The sequence below is a fragment of the Coffea eugenioides genome, chromosome 11 (assembly GCF_003713205.1).
Source record: "Coffea eugenioides isolate CCC68of chromosome 11, Ceug_1.0, whole genome shotgun sequence".
In the NCBI taxonomy this organism is placed as follows: Eukaryota; Viridiplantae; Streptophyta; class Magnoliopsida; order Gentianales; family Rubiaceae; genus Coffea; species Coffea eugenioides.
In genome coordinates, this window is record NC_040045.1 from 15,040,322 (window position 1) to 15,053,975 (window position 13,654).

At 39.3% G+C, this 13,654-nt stretch overlaps 1 protein-coding gene across 1 annotated transcript in view; it reads right to left on the bottom strand.

The window, feature by feature from the left end:
* Positions 1 to 821: 821 nt before the first annotated feature.
* Positions 822 to 13,654, bottom strand: part of LOC113752000 — a 30,977-nt gene continuing 18,144 nt past the window's right edge. Inside the window, exon 2 of the mRNA XM_027296145.1 lies at positions 822 to 952. Within this exon, the coding sequence (XP_027151946.1) occupies positions 822 to 952 (131 nt within the window). The remainder of the gene's footprint in view (positions 953 to 13,654) is intronic.

Below are 13,654 nucleotides of genomic sequence, written 5' to 3' on the forward strand. Positions count from 1 at the left end.
AGGGGAAAATCTGGGCAAAGGAAGCTGCAGGGAAAGGAACCAAAGCAAGAAAACCTGAAGGAAGCAAAGGAGGAAACAGAGGAGGGGGAAGACTCTGGGGGGAGAGCAAGAAAGAGAGAGACTGCAGAGGAAACGAGGGAGAAATCTGGAAAAGGAAGGAACCAGGGAGTTTTTGGGAGGAAGAGGAAGAAGACGCAAGCAAGGGAAGAGAGGGGAGAAGGAAAACTGGGGGGAAGAGGAAGAAAAAAAAGGAAAAACTGAGCAAGAGAAGGAGGGAGCTTCGTGGGGGCTAGGTTGGGAGGAAAAGCAAGAAAACCGAAAGAAAAAGTGCAAAGGAGGGTTTCGGCTGAGGAAAAAAAGAAAAGGGGGAAGAGAAAGAAAGAAAAACCGAGAGAGAGGAGAGCTTGGGGAGGAGGAACAATCTAGAACCAAGAGGGAGAGTGAGAAGAGTTTCGGGCAGTGGAAAAAGGCTGAGGAAGAAACAAGAAAGAAGTTTCGGCTGGGTAAGGAAAATGGAGGAGAAAAGAGGGTTTCGAGGTTGAAAAAGGAGGAAGAAAAGGCAGCGGGCAAGAGAGAGAAGAAGAAAGGAAAAGGAAGAAGGAAAAGAGAGGGAGAGGAGAATCTGGGGAACGAAAAGAGATAGAGCAGTGGGCGGAACAAGAAAGAAACAGCGAGAAAAAGGAAAAATTTCTGCAAAAACTTTCATCAGAACAGGCTGGTTTTTGGGTCACATTGCGACCCAATTATCTCCTTCTTGATTTCTTGATTCGAGCAGATCTTGATTTCTGCACAAAATATGGAATCTGTAGAAGAAGTTTTCTTCAGGAAGTTTCAGCAAAAAGTGTCAATAAAGCCCTTGAATCTGGTCCCCAAATCCGCAGCTTGGCTTCACTGGTGCGGGTACGGAACCGCAACGAAGCAATTCTAGCAGCTTTTCCGCACATTTCTTGCCCTGATTTCGATCCAAAAAGCTACATCAGGTACTCCTCTAGATTAGTTCCTTTCATCTTCATTCATTGTTGGGTCATGATCTTGAGTTTCTTGGTTGCCGTTGTTATTTGCTCTTGCTGTTTCTATTCCTGAGCAGTGGGATGAAGATTTCCTCATGTTGGCTTGTGATTAAACGTAATGTTTGAATAAAGGGGATTTGGATGTTATTGGGGGTTTCATTATTTTCATTTTTGCTTCTGGACTTGCATACCTGGGTAGAGTTTCTTGCCGAAAAATGAAAACCCAACAAAAGTTGTCTGCTTTCCTTTCTATCTGCGAATCTAGGATGGGAAATTTTGAGCTGTTAATCCCATGTTGTTCTGTATTTTGTTTGTGGGGATGTGGTTCCTATTGGATTTAGTTTATGATTCCGTGAATTTGGCTTGACTATTGCGGCTGTCTTTTTGAGTTTGAATAAGTTCCTTGAGTTGTAGAAAGAGAGCTTCTTCGAAGATGCATGCAAAAATTTCCAAAAATTACATTTTTACCCCTCAAGTTTCCCCTTATTCTATTATTGCCCACAAAATAGGAAAAATTAATCACTTTTGCCCCTTTAACATGTTATTTTTCTTTGGTACGTCTTAATGTGTTTTTGGACAGATTATTCATAAGTCTTATGAGAGAAATTGAAGGTTTAATAATTTTTGATAGATTTATAGTTTTGATTTGGATTTTAGTAAAATTTTGGGTAATTTTGTTGTTTAATTATAGCAAACGGGTTTTCATTCATTTTGTGAAGTTTAGCATTTGGTTTTGGTATGCTACATCTTAAGCACTTAATTTTATTTTATTTTATTTTAATTTAGACCCTTAATATTTGTAATAATAATGATTTGACCCTCAAACTTCTTTAATTCTTTCAATTGGGTCCTTGTTTGTTTTAATTTGTTGAATATGGGTTATTTACTTTCATTTGAATGCTTTGATTGATTCAATTTCGTGTTTATTTCCATTTCTTGTAATTATTTGTTAATTAAAGTGATGCCTTGATCTTTTTCTTTGTTTTGAAGGGTAAATAAGAAAAATTTCATTTCATTAGGTCACCAATTCAAGGGAGGTACACTCCACTCCTTTATTTTGATTTTACTTGATCCTATGTGCTACTATGTGTGTAATTGCATGTTTTTTTTAATGTTTTTTATTATTTCATTTATTTCTTTATTCACTTTATTTATTTAAATTTAATTTTGGTTATTTGAGAGGCATTTAAATGCCAAGTTGTAATAGTTAGGTTTTTATTTTATTTTATTTCATTTTTCGCCCTTAGATTGTAGTTAGAGCCCCCAAATGTAATAGTTAGGTTTTTATTTGCTTTTATTTGCTTGCATGCTTGCATATTGTGTGTTTACGTGTTTACTCGCTTTCTTACGGCTTTTGCATCTAGATATCATGTTTATGTGTTATGTGTTTTATGTGTTTTATGTGTTTACTTGATTTTATTAGGTTTATATGATTTGTTTAGTTCTAATAAGTGTATGATTTACCACACTAGTCCAACGCTAGTTGTGGTCTTTTCCCCCGATCTTCCACTAGTCCAATGCTAGTAAGAACTTATAGACATGGGCTAGTCCATCCACGCGCTAGATTATGTTTGTATGACAATCACTACATTTTCATGCATATTTTCTACTTTTTAGGGTTTTTATCATTTTGCATGACATTTTCCTTATATATATATATCCCTTATCCCATATTTCCCCTATATGTATATTCCTTATCCCTGTGTGTGAGACATGACATTAGACTTGCATTTCATTTAAGGAAAGTTAGAACTAGGTTAGATCATTTTGCTTGCTTAGATTAGGAGAGTACCCCTCGAATATGGGATATGGATGAGTATGACTCTCTATCCTTAGCACACTCGTATTCCCTCTATTAAAGGGAAAATTAAAGCCACAAATTTTAGCCCCCCGCACCCGTTATGATGCATTCCTTTAGGTCATGTATATTTGTATAATTATTATTTTCTTTTCTTCGAGTCTTATATTTTTGCATATTCGTGACCTTTTCAAAGAGTCAACTTGGGCATCACAATTAATGTGATTTGCACCAATTAAGTTTTGAAGAGATATTCCGATTCCTTGATATCCTCCTAGGTTTAGGTTTGCATCAATGTAGTGACATCCAAATGTGATAAATTTTTAGCTTAAAATAAGAAATTTTTTGACTAAATCATGCAACTAGCTCTAGGCTAGGTTGAAAGGGTGCCTTGGATTTTATCCTTGCCTTCCCTTTCTTCAAACGTGACTCCCGAACACTTTTCTCTGATTTTTTGAAGACTTGGAGTCATTTAAAAATGGTTTTTTCGACTTATTCCTTAAAATTTCATTTTAGGTGGCTTGGTACACCTTAACTCAATACCAAGTAGCGACTCCTATTTTTTCTTAAAAACCCTTTTTAAACTTTTAATTTGGGCCAAAATCGTCGCACTTTCTAGTCCCATTCTAGGCCCATTTTTTTTATTTATTTTCAAAAAAATCAAAAATCATTTTCAATCAAAATTAAATCAAAAATCATTTTTTTATATAAACTCGTAAAATTCATAATTTTTCATTAAAAAATGGGGTGCGACAACATTATTATCCTTCTTCATGTTTTAAAGGCTTAAGGAAACATGTCACAACCTAATCTTTTGAAGACCAACTAATTCATGATTACTAATATCAAAACTTACACATGATAGGTTATAATCATAAATAAATCAACAATTCAAGGGAAAATAAAAAATTATTATAAAAAATAGCAAAAAACCTGTATTGATAGGAAAGACAAGGAACAAAATCCAGGATTGCCTCTTCTACAAGGGAAAAAATATTCACAATCAAATATTTACAAGGGAAAAATACACACAAAGGCTGCAAAATATTGCCTCACTATATCACCTAGAGTATTTTGAAAAAGAATTGAAGATACTTTCCAAATTTTTACAAAAATAATTATATAAAATAGGGGGAAAAAGCAGGAAAAAATTCTTATAAAGGCATTAGATCGAGAAAGTTCCAAAAAACTTTCTCAAATTTGTTAAATCCTTTTTTATGCTTTTTGGCCAAGAGCAAAATCATGATACAAATATGGCAAGAAAAAAAAGAATACAAGGAAAAAGTAAAGGGGAATAAAGAACAAAACTAACCCCTTTTTAGAACTCATTTAAAAAAAGAAAAAGAAAAAGAAAAATGATCTAAAAGTGTCTCACAAGGATGCTGGAAAATATTCCAAAATTTTCACTTGCAATATCACAAATATATACCAATTGGATTAGATTTGACAACTAACTGTCATGGAGTAGGAATTGAAACAGGAAGAAATAAACTAAAGGCGTGGTTCCAGCAACGAAGGCATGTCGCAATTCGTATACACCATTCTAGTGGTCAAATGGTGGAATACCAGAATCGTACCTTCCACGTCCTCAGATGAGCCAGGGATTTGATATTGCCCTAGGGAATACACCTGAGCCGACACCTTTGGTCCAGTCTTTTCCCCCTTCGACTGGTCAGGGTTGGTCTTCGTTGATTGTCGGTTCCCACTCCCTTCTCGAGATAGGCCTGGGCAATTAGCGATTTGATGATCTGCACTCCCGTAATGCAGACATTTTCTTCCTTTCTTCTAATACACATCCTCCGTGTGATTCGGCTTCCCACAGTACCCGCAGGGACCACGGGAAGCAGAGGTCGAGCCTCCCTGTGAGGTACCTCTTGATATCTTCGGAACTCTTACTCCTCCAGTTCCCTTTCCAAGATTGGGAGGTGTGCTCTATCCTCTTGTCCAACGCCATCTTCAGGAATAGCTCTTTTTCTTTGCCTGGAAGGTTCTAACTTGTAACCTCGCGCTTTCAACTCATTGAGCTTTCTCCACCGCGTCACTAAAGGCACTAAGTTGGGCTACAGCTAGGTCCTTCTGAATCTCAACATTTAGTCCCTGGACGAAACGCCTTATCCACCTTTGCTCAGTCACAATTAGTTCGGGAGCGAATTTAGACAATCTAGTGAACTGGCTCTCATATTCGGCGACAGTCTGAATTCCCTGGCGAACCCTAATGAACTCATCTTCTTTCTTTTCCTGGATTAGAAGTGGGAAAGACTTCGCGTTGAACTCCCTCATGAAATTCACCCACATCTTTGGTGTTTGTTCTCTTTCCCATTTCAGTCTTATTACGTTCCACCAAGAACGGGCTGCTCCATCCAGTTGGAAGACAACAAATGTCACCTGTCTCTCCTCAGTATAGTGCAACGCGGCAAAAATATTGATCATCTTCTCCAGCCACCTCTCGGCCACGTTAGGGTCTGGTCCTCCAAGGAATTTCGGTGGGGAGAACTTCTGAAATCGTTCGAGGGCTCTATCCTCACCCTCTCCATGGTTACCAGTGTTTTCCGGCTGATTAATAGGATTATGGCCCTGATGCTCTATTACGTGAGCCACAAGGTCGGTCATGCGCTGTATAGCGGCAGCCACCTGAACGTTAGGATCCACTCTAGGTTCAAGATTGGGTTCAAGCATTGATTCTTGATTTCCCCTTTCATTCGATGGTTGCTTACGTCCGTGCCCCCGGCCTCGTCCACTACAAGTACCCTCCATCTGGTTTAACTGGTCTAGGGTTGAAGTGTGAATACAAGATTAAAATAAATATATTCAGGTACAAGTAACAAAAGTAGACACAACTCAAACGGCAAACACACATATAACACAACTTTACCATGCAAATCACACAATAGCAGTCAGTCAGACACAAGCAAAAAGAATCCCATGAAAGTATCGGAGTCATCAAAAGTACTATACACAAACTAGGCCTAGTTCCCAATTGGGCTAACGGACTCTCCCTCATAGTTAGAACTAGGTTCGTCTCCCCTTCTAGGGCTCCGTCCGTACTCTACGAGAATAACACAGGTCAAATCTTTGACAGGATTAATCATACTTAATGACACCCTAACACATCACACGAAGTTTCATAGAATCACATTTCTAGTTTGCCCAAATCATTTCTAACCTAGGCTTTCATCTCTTCCGTATTCGAGTACAAAAATCCAAAATAAGATAATTGACAACTCGAGCTAGCCAGTCCCAAGAATAAATCATCTATATTCGTAATTCCTACCGGACATACATCTATTGTCTCCAAGTACCACGATAAAGGTTTGAAACCTATAACATTTCTTAACTCAGAGCTTATGCTCAAAAGCACTTAGCCCTTTACACTCGTTCACATGATCGAGACCATAACACCACTTGGCCTCAAGCTCACTCCACGCAGAGACCATGCGAAGCGGGATCTGATACCAGCTGTGACAGCCCCACCTCCCTTTAAGGCGAACCAGAGGGTTCGGGGGACCGCTTGCCCAACTCTCGCCAGGACTACGGAGTCAAAACACTCGTAAACCCTACTCAACGAGTGATAGAATCACAAGAATCTGACAATTGGACATTCCTAAGCCGAAAACATGATTACCAAACCAAACGGTGAAAGGGAACTTTAACTAAATGCTTCAACGAAACGAAAATGAAAATGGAACGAGGTCACAATCCGGCCGGATTCAATGCAGTGAGCACCCCAAAATTTTTTCCAAAATCCCCTGCTAATCCGGCCAGATATCCGGCTAAGAATTGGCCGGATATACGGTTGGATTCTGTGAACAGTGTAATCGCCAAATTTCTTTTCTTCCTCAATCAAGTTCCGTACTCGCCCGACTTTCCAACGGATACAAGAAAAGTTCATATAAACCCATAGAGCAGCACACATTCATCAACAAATACATGAAGGAAACATGGATAATCACTTATATACATACGTTGGAACTTTGCAAATCAAAGGGAAATGCTTGATCAAAGTACAATTAGGGTTTTCTTATATAGAGGAGCATAATCAAAAGGGATGTCTATTACTAGCTCTACTCGTTTCTTCAAAATCATGATTTCCAACATGTTGAACCCTGTAAGGAGAACAAAGGTAACGGGAAGGGGTGAGCTTACGCTCGATGAGTTACCAAAATACAAGCAATCAAGAATCATAGAGATTTGCTTTTAATCAATCAAGTATACATGACAAATACGGAAATGAATAATCATCTCAAATAGAAAGGATACAGGCGGCTCTCAAGAGCCAAATTTCCGTTGCAGTACTTGATCCAAACTCGTTAACCCTCTATCAACGTTTAATGAAACAAACATGTGAATTTCCCCCGTTCACCAAACATACCCCTTAACGGGCCCGAACACCAAACAGGAATAAGAATGGTAATACTTGAGTATACCAGCAATCCAGAGTCTCCAATACCCATAGATTCCTAAGAAACAGGCCCTCATGGCTTGTCAATTTTCCTTGACCAAGCCCCTTGCTGGCTCGATTCAATTAACTACCAATGAGGCTGAACTCAGATTTCACAGGAAGGTCGTTGGATACCAGCCTCCAGACGACTTTATAACAGGCATAGGTAACAATTCAGCTTATAACAGGCACAAGTAACAGGTTCAAACATATACAGTGACTCGACAAATAAGCAAGAGAGACGAGTGTGATGAAGTACACCCTCGTCTCGTCCAGAATTAAGTAGGTGTTACAATCATTCAGGTTACACATTGCAGGTACAGGTAAAACTGATAAGCAACAAGTCATGCAAATGGTACATTCACCTATTCAAGCAAGGATAACTTCAAAAGTTTCCTCCCAAGGAATGCCCTTGACCACCGACACGTCCTAAGGACAACCAAGAAACAATTGAGACTCGATTACGAGTCATACCTATCCAATAACTACTAATGCAAGGCAAAATAGAACTTGGGCAACAAAATAAGTAATAATTGGTGCCAAGGTATAAACGACCCCAAAACCTTTCATTTCTACTCAAAATCAACCCAACTCAAAGGAATCACGTAGCCCTAAAATTTTGGATAGCATGCCCTTTGTATTTCGATATATTCCAGTCATTTATGGCTTCATTTTTTTTCCTCAACTCAGCCCAATTCAACACATAAGTAAACATAACACAATGGCTCCTCAACTAGGCTCAAAGTCATCCACATACAAGTCAATTCTAGCAATGCATCCATCAAAAACAAAGCGGGAAACCAGTTTTAAAGACGAATGGCTAAGGAGTAGGTTTGACATCTTCTGGCGTTTTGATCGTATTTGAAGCTACGCTGATCGGATTGGGGTAAACTTTATGGCGTTTCGAAGCTAAGACAGGGATCTACATTTCTTATGAAGACATCAACACCCATTTCATGCATTTTTAGGGTCAAAATGTGCAATCTTAGAAACAATAGAAAGCTGCCCGCGAAATAGGGCTTTTGGCAGTCCAAGGTATTTTATTTATTTCACATGCTACAATACTCCTATTGAGCTGAAATTTTACAGACAGATATGTGCCTCCATTCCCTACAACTTTTATGTTTTGACTTAGATCTGATTCGACTTCTAACATGGACAAATATGCAGGTCAGAAACAGGGCAGATTCATTCCTAAATGGAAACCCTAATCTGGAATTGAAGTACATAGGCTGAAATTTTTCGTAGGCAAGTGAAACTAGCACATATAAGCTCAATATTTTACATAACAAAGCTATCAATCCATGGTAATTGCTTAAGCATCAAATAAAGGCAGAAAATTCACCAAAAATCTGAAATTTCCCATGTCCCCACTTTCTCCATGATATTTTTCCATAAAACTACAAAACTCACAACTCTAAACCACTAATTAACAATTAATTGAAGTAAAGAGGAAGTTCTTGGCAAGATACCTTAAAACCCCAAGAAAATTAGTAGCTTAGTGCTTTCCCTTCCAAAATAACTCTACAAACACCTTGAAAACTACCTTAACTAGCACTTTTATGGAGTGGTTTGCAAAAGTTATGGTTGAAATTCAAGAATGGAGCAAGAAAGGATGGTGCAAGATGAAGTTTCTCTCTTCTTTCTTGCCCTAAAAGTTTTGGCCAGCTTGGTGAAGAAATGAAGATGATTTTGGTCAAAGTTTGATATTTAGCAAAGGTAAGAAATTGGTCAAAGTCCCATTTTCAATAGTGTCATGACACTTGGCCCTTTTCTAGAATTTTCTCTCACTTTCCTTGTCTTCCAACACTACTTTGCCTAGCAAATCCTTAATTATCTCCTAACACCTTATAAATTAACATCCCTCTGTATAGAATTTCAACTAATCGTATAAATTTTATCGCACTAACCGCACTAGCGGGTCTGACGTCCTCAATGCAATTCATAACTTATACCAAGAAAATGATTTAAAAGCTATATTCACTCATAAAAATCTCTGAAAAATTAATATAAAAAGTGGGGTAAAGAAATGCAGGCGAAAATAAATTAAAGTACTATAAAATAGGAAAATTTTGCTGGTCCTCACACTCCCTCCCCTTAAAAGAATTTCGTCCTAGAAATTTCTTATCATCGCCTTCTCCGGTATACGAAAATTTTCACTTCCTTCTTACAGTTAAGTTGAGCATCATACTTAGCTAACCAAGCAGTACCCCTTCACTGGCTAGGCTCATTAAATTCTCTAGTATGGTTTCCACTTCCTATCCAAATCGCAATTCTTATACACCATTCTAGTGGTCAATTGGTGGAATACCAGAATCTTACCTTCCATGTCCTCAGATGAGCCAGGGATTTGATGTTGCCCAAGGGAATACACCTGAGCCGACACCTTTGGTCTAGTCTTTTCCCCCTTCCACTGGTCAGGGTTGGTCTTCGTTGATTGTCGGTTCCCACTCCCTTCTCGAGATAGGCCTGGGCAATTAGCGATTTGATGATCTGTGCTCCCGTAATGCAGACATTTTCTTCCTTTCTTCTAATAGACATCCTCCGTGTGATTCGGCTTCCCACAGTACCTGCAGGGACCACGGGAAGCAGAGATCGAGCCTCCCTGTGAGGTACCTCTTCATATCTTCGGAACTCTTACTCCTCTAGTTCCCTTTCCAAGATTGGGAGGTGTGCTCTATCCTCTTGTCCTACGCCACCTTCAGGAATAGCTCGTTTTCTTCGCCTGGAAGGTTCTAACTTGTAATCTCGCGCTTTCGACTCGTTGAGCTTTCTCCATCGCGTCACTAAAGGCACTAAGTTGGGCTATAGTTAGGTCCTTCTGAATCTCAACATTTAGTCCCTGGACGAAACTCCTTATCCTCCTTTGCTCAGTCACAATTAGTTCGGGAGCGAACTTAGACAATCTAGTGAACTGGCTCTCATATTCGGCGACAGTCTGGGTTCCCTGGCGAACCCTAATGAACTCATCTTCTTTCTTTTCCTGGATTAGAGGTGGGAAAGACTTTGCGTTGAACTCTCTCATGAAGTTAACCAACGTCTTCGGTGTTTGTTCTCTTTCCCATTTCAGTCTTATTACGTTCCACGAAGAACGGGCTGCTCCCTCCAGTTGAAAGACAGCAAATGTCACCTGTCTCTCCTTAGTATAGTGCAACGCGGCAAAAATATCGATAATGTTCTCTAGCCACCTCTCGGCCACATCAAGGTCAATTTTCCTCCAAGGAATTTCGGTGGGGAGAACTTTTTAAATAGTTTGAGGGCTCTATCCTCACCCTCTCCATGGTTACCAGGGTTTTCCGGCTGATTAACAGGATTATGGCCCTGATGCTCTACTACGTGAGCCAAAAGGTCGGTTATGCGCTGGATAGGGGCAGCCACCTGAACGTTAGGATCCACTCTAGGTTCAAGATTGGGTTCAAGCATTGATTCTTGATTTCCCTTTTCATTCCATGGTTGCTTACGTCCGCGCCCCCGGCCTCGTCCACTACGAGTACCCTCTATCTGGTTTGACCACTGTGACAGCCCCACCTCCCCCTAAGGTGAACCAAAGGGTTCGGCGGACCGCCTGCCCAACTCTCGTCGGGACTCAGTCGTTCACTCAAGCAAATCAGAAATAAAACCACCAGAAAGAGCAAAACAAGGATCCAAAACTTAAAACAAAATTATATACATTGTTATCTCAGAAGGAAGTACATCCGTCGAATATACAAAGGTTCTCAATTCACCATACAACCAGCCCGTGCCAAGCACTAGGGCGAGAACCATTACAAAACCAAAGAACTAGACCAAGCCAGTCTATACAGAGCTCTCGTCCTTGCTCACTTTCCCCTGTTAAGGAAAACAAAACTAAAGGGATGAGCTAAAAGCTCAGTGAGGTTCCGAACACGTAAGCAGCAATCCATCCAAAACATTAAATATAGAATTTCAATAATTCAAGTAACATTTACAATGGAAAGTGATAATAACACATACATTAAAGGATACAGGCTCACAAGGAGCCATTTGTTCGTTCATTCATTCATTCGTTCTCCTGACATTCCCCTTATTCCTCCATTCATTCACTTGAAAATACATTTTGTAAGTAAAACCCTCGTTCGTTCGTTCATTTCATTCACCCCCTTCCCAGACATTGGCCGGGCTCCACCAGACTTCAAGGTAATACTCGAGTATACCAAACGTTCACCCAGGTCACCATATCGCCCGACCGAGTCCGCTTCTGGCTCGAGTCGATCGGTAACAAGGGGCAGTGGCCAGTTCAGCCAAAAGGCTTACATTCATGCACAAGTAACATTTCAATCGTTCAATCATTGAAAATTTCACAATCATTTAGGCTGAGTGCGATAAAGTACACGCTCGCCTAGAAAACTCGTTTTGGCTAATCATTGAAAGCGTTTAACATGTTATCAGTCATATATACAAGCCATATAATCAAGAAACATAACAAACAAGGAACACTCACCTATTTACGTAAAACAACGTGCAAATATCCTTCCGGATATTACCTCAGTCACCGAGAAAATCTAAGAGTAAATGAGAAAGAATATTACAGTCTATCTAGCACAAACAAGTAAGTGAAATCAAAGAAAAACCGACAATTGATAAGTAAAACGTATAAAGACGCCTTTATAGTGAAAAGGGGATATTTGGATCGGAGGACGAAAATAACTAGGGTTTCATAAACCAAACACAAAACTAACTCAAGCGGGTTATAAAATGTCCGGCGGAAAACACTTGGACCAAAGACAACTCGGACTCCAACGAGATAGGCTAAAAATATTGTTTTCGGAATCGTTTAGATAGTTCAAAATCACCTCATACCCAAGCAGCTAGTATAGACTACACGTCATGATAAAATCATGTGAAAAGGAGGACAATACTACCTTACATTCACACTTAAAACCTCACTTAAACGTGGTTCACTTGTGGCCGAGAAAACCCGAAATCATACCTCTATATTTTGGGTACGGAGTAAGTAAACATCTGGCGTTTCAAATCGAAGAGGTATCATGTTTTGGAATGGTAAAACGGAATGGTAAAACGGTCATAGTATTTGCAAAACGAAAATATACAAATTCAAATAGAAACTTAGCCCTCGAGCGAAAATTTGGGCAGCACGCCCTTTGTATTTACCTATTTTTCCAGCCATTTCTGGCTTCATTATTTTTCTCATTCAAGCCCAAGTTTATACACAACACAAATGCATTTCAATAGCCGTTCCATAGGCTCAAGACAATACAAGGACATAAATCAACTAATAACAAATGCGGAAATGAAGTTTACAAAAGACAGATTTGACGGGTTTTTTACGGAAAGAACACATCTGAGGCTACGCTTATCGGATTGGTGTGAAACTTATACCATTTCGAAGCTAAGACGAAATCCTACAACTTTCATGAAGATCACTTGGTCAAATTTCCAGTGTAACCTGGTCAAATTCCCAATTTACAGAGCCAACTTCCAACTATATGGCTAATTAACCGCACTGTACTAGAATGGTCATATCTCAGGCTACCAAGGTCCGTTTAAGGTGTTCTTGTAGGTGTTTAAAAGCTAAGACAGAGTACTAAAACTTTAATGTTTTAAAAAATGGCTAAATCAGCACGGATCCTAGTGAATAAACATGATAAACTGGATGAACTGACTAAAACAGAACACTGGAAACATCCTAAAATAGTGAGGGTATTTTGGTCTTTTCACAGGTTACATTACTCCGATTGAGCTGAACTTTTGTAGGAACCTATAAAATACCATTCTATACAACTTTCATGTTTTATTCCAAGCCTGATTCGGCCTCTAACCACACGAAATGAAACCGGACAGAACAGGGTGAAATTTTTCCAGAAATCTGGAATTTTTGGTTTCAATGATAACTTTCTTCATTTCTTGCTTCACTTGCTACCAAAACCCCCTATATAATCTTAGCTACAACATATACTAACCATACATCAAATATAGGCAGCAATCCATCAAACCCTAATTCATGTAACTAAAAGGAAAATCACCCAAAGCATGATAACAACCATCATCACCACAATTTTGAGATGCTAAGCTAATTTAAACAAGATTAAGAGTAAAAATTGGGGAAATCATCATCCTTACCTTGCTTAGTGTCTACGAAGAGCAACCCTAGCTTTCCCCTTCAAAAATTCACCAACACCTCACTAAATAAACACTCAAGGGTGCCTTTAATCGGTTTAGTTTCTTTTCTTTCTCACTTGGCAGCTCAAATTCAAGATGAAGGAAGGTGTTTCTTTGCTCTCTCTTTCCCCTCTTGTCTCTTGGCCAACCAGCAGAAATATGGTGAAGAAAGAGCAAAATTGGGGATAAAAAGGTTGGACTCTTGGTTGGTCAAGAAACCCTTAGGTGGCGACAAGTGGCGCCACCACCACCACTCTTTTTTTTTTCTCT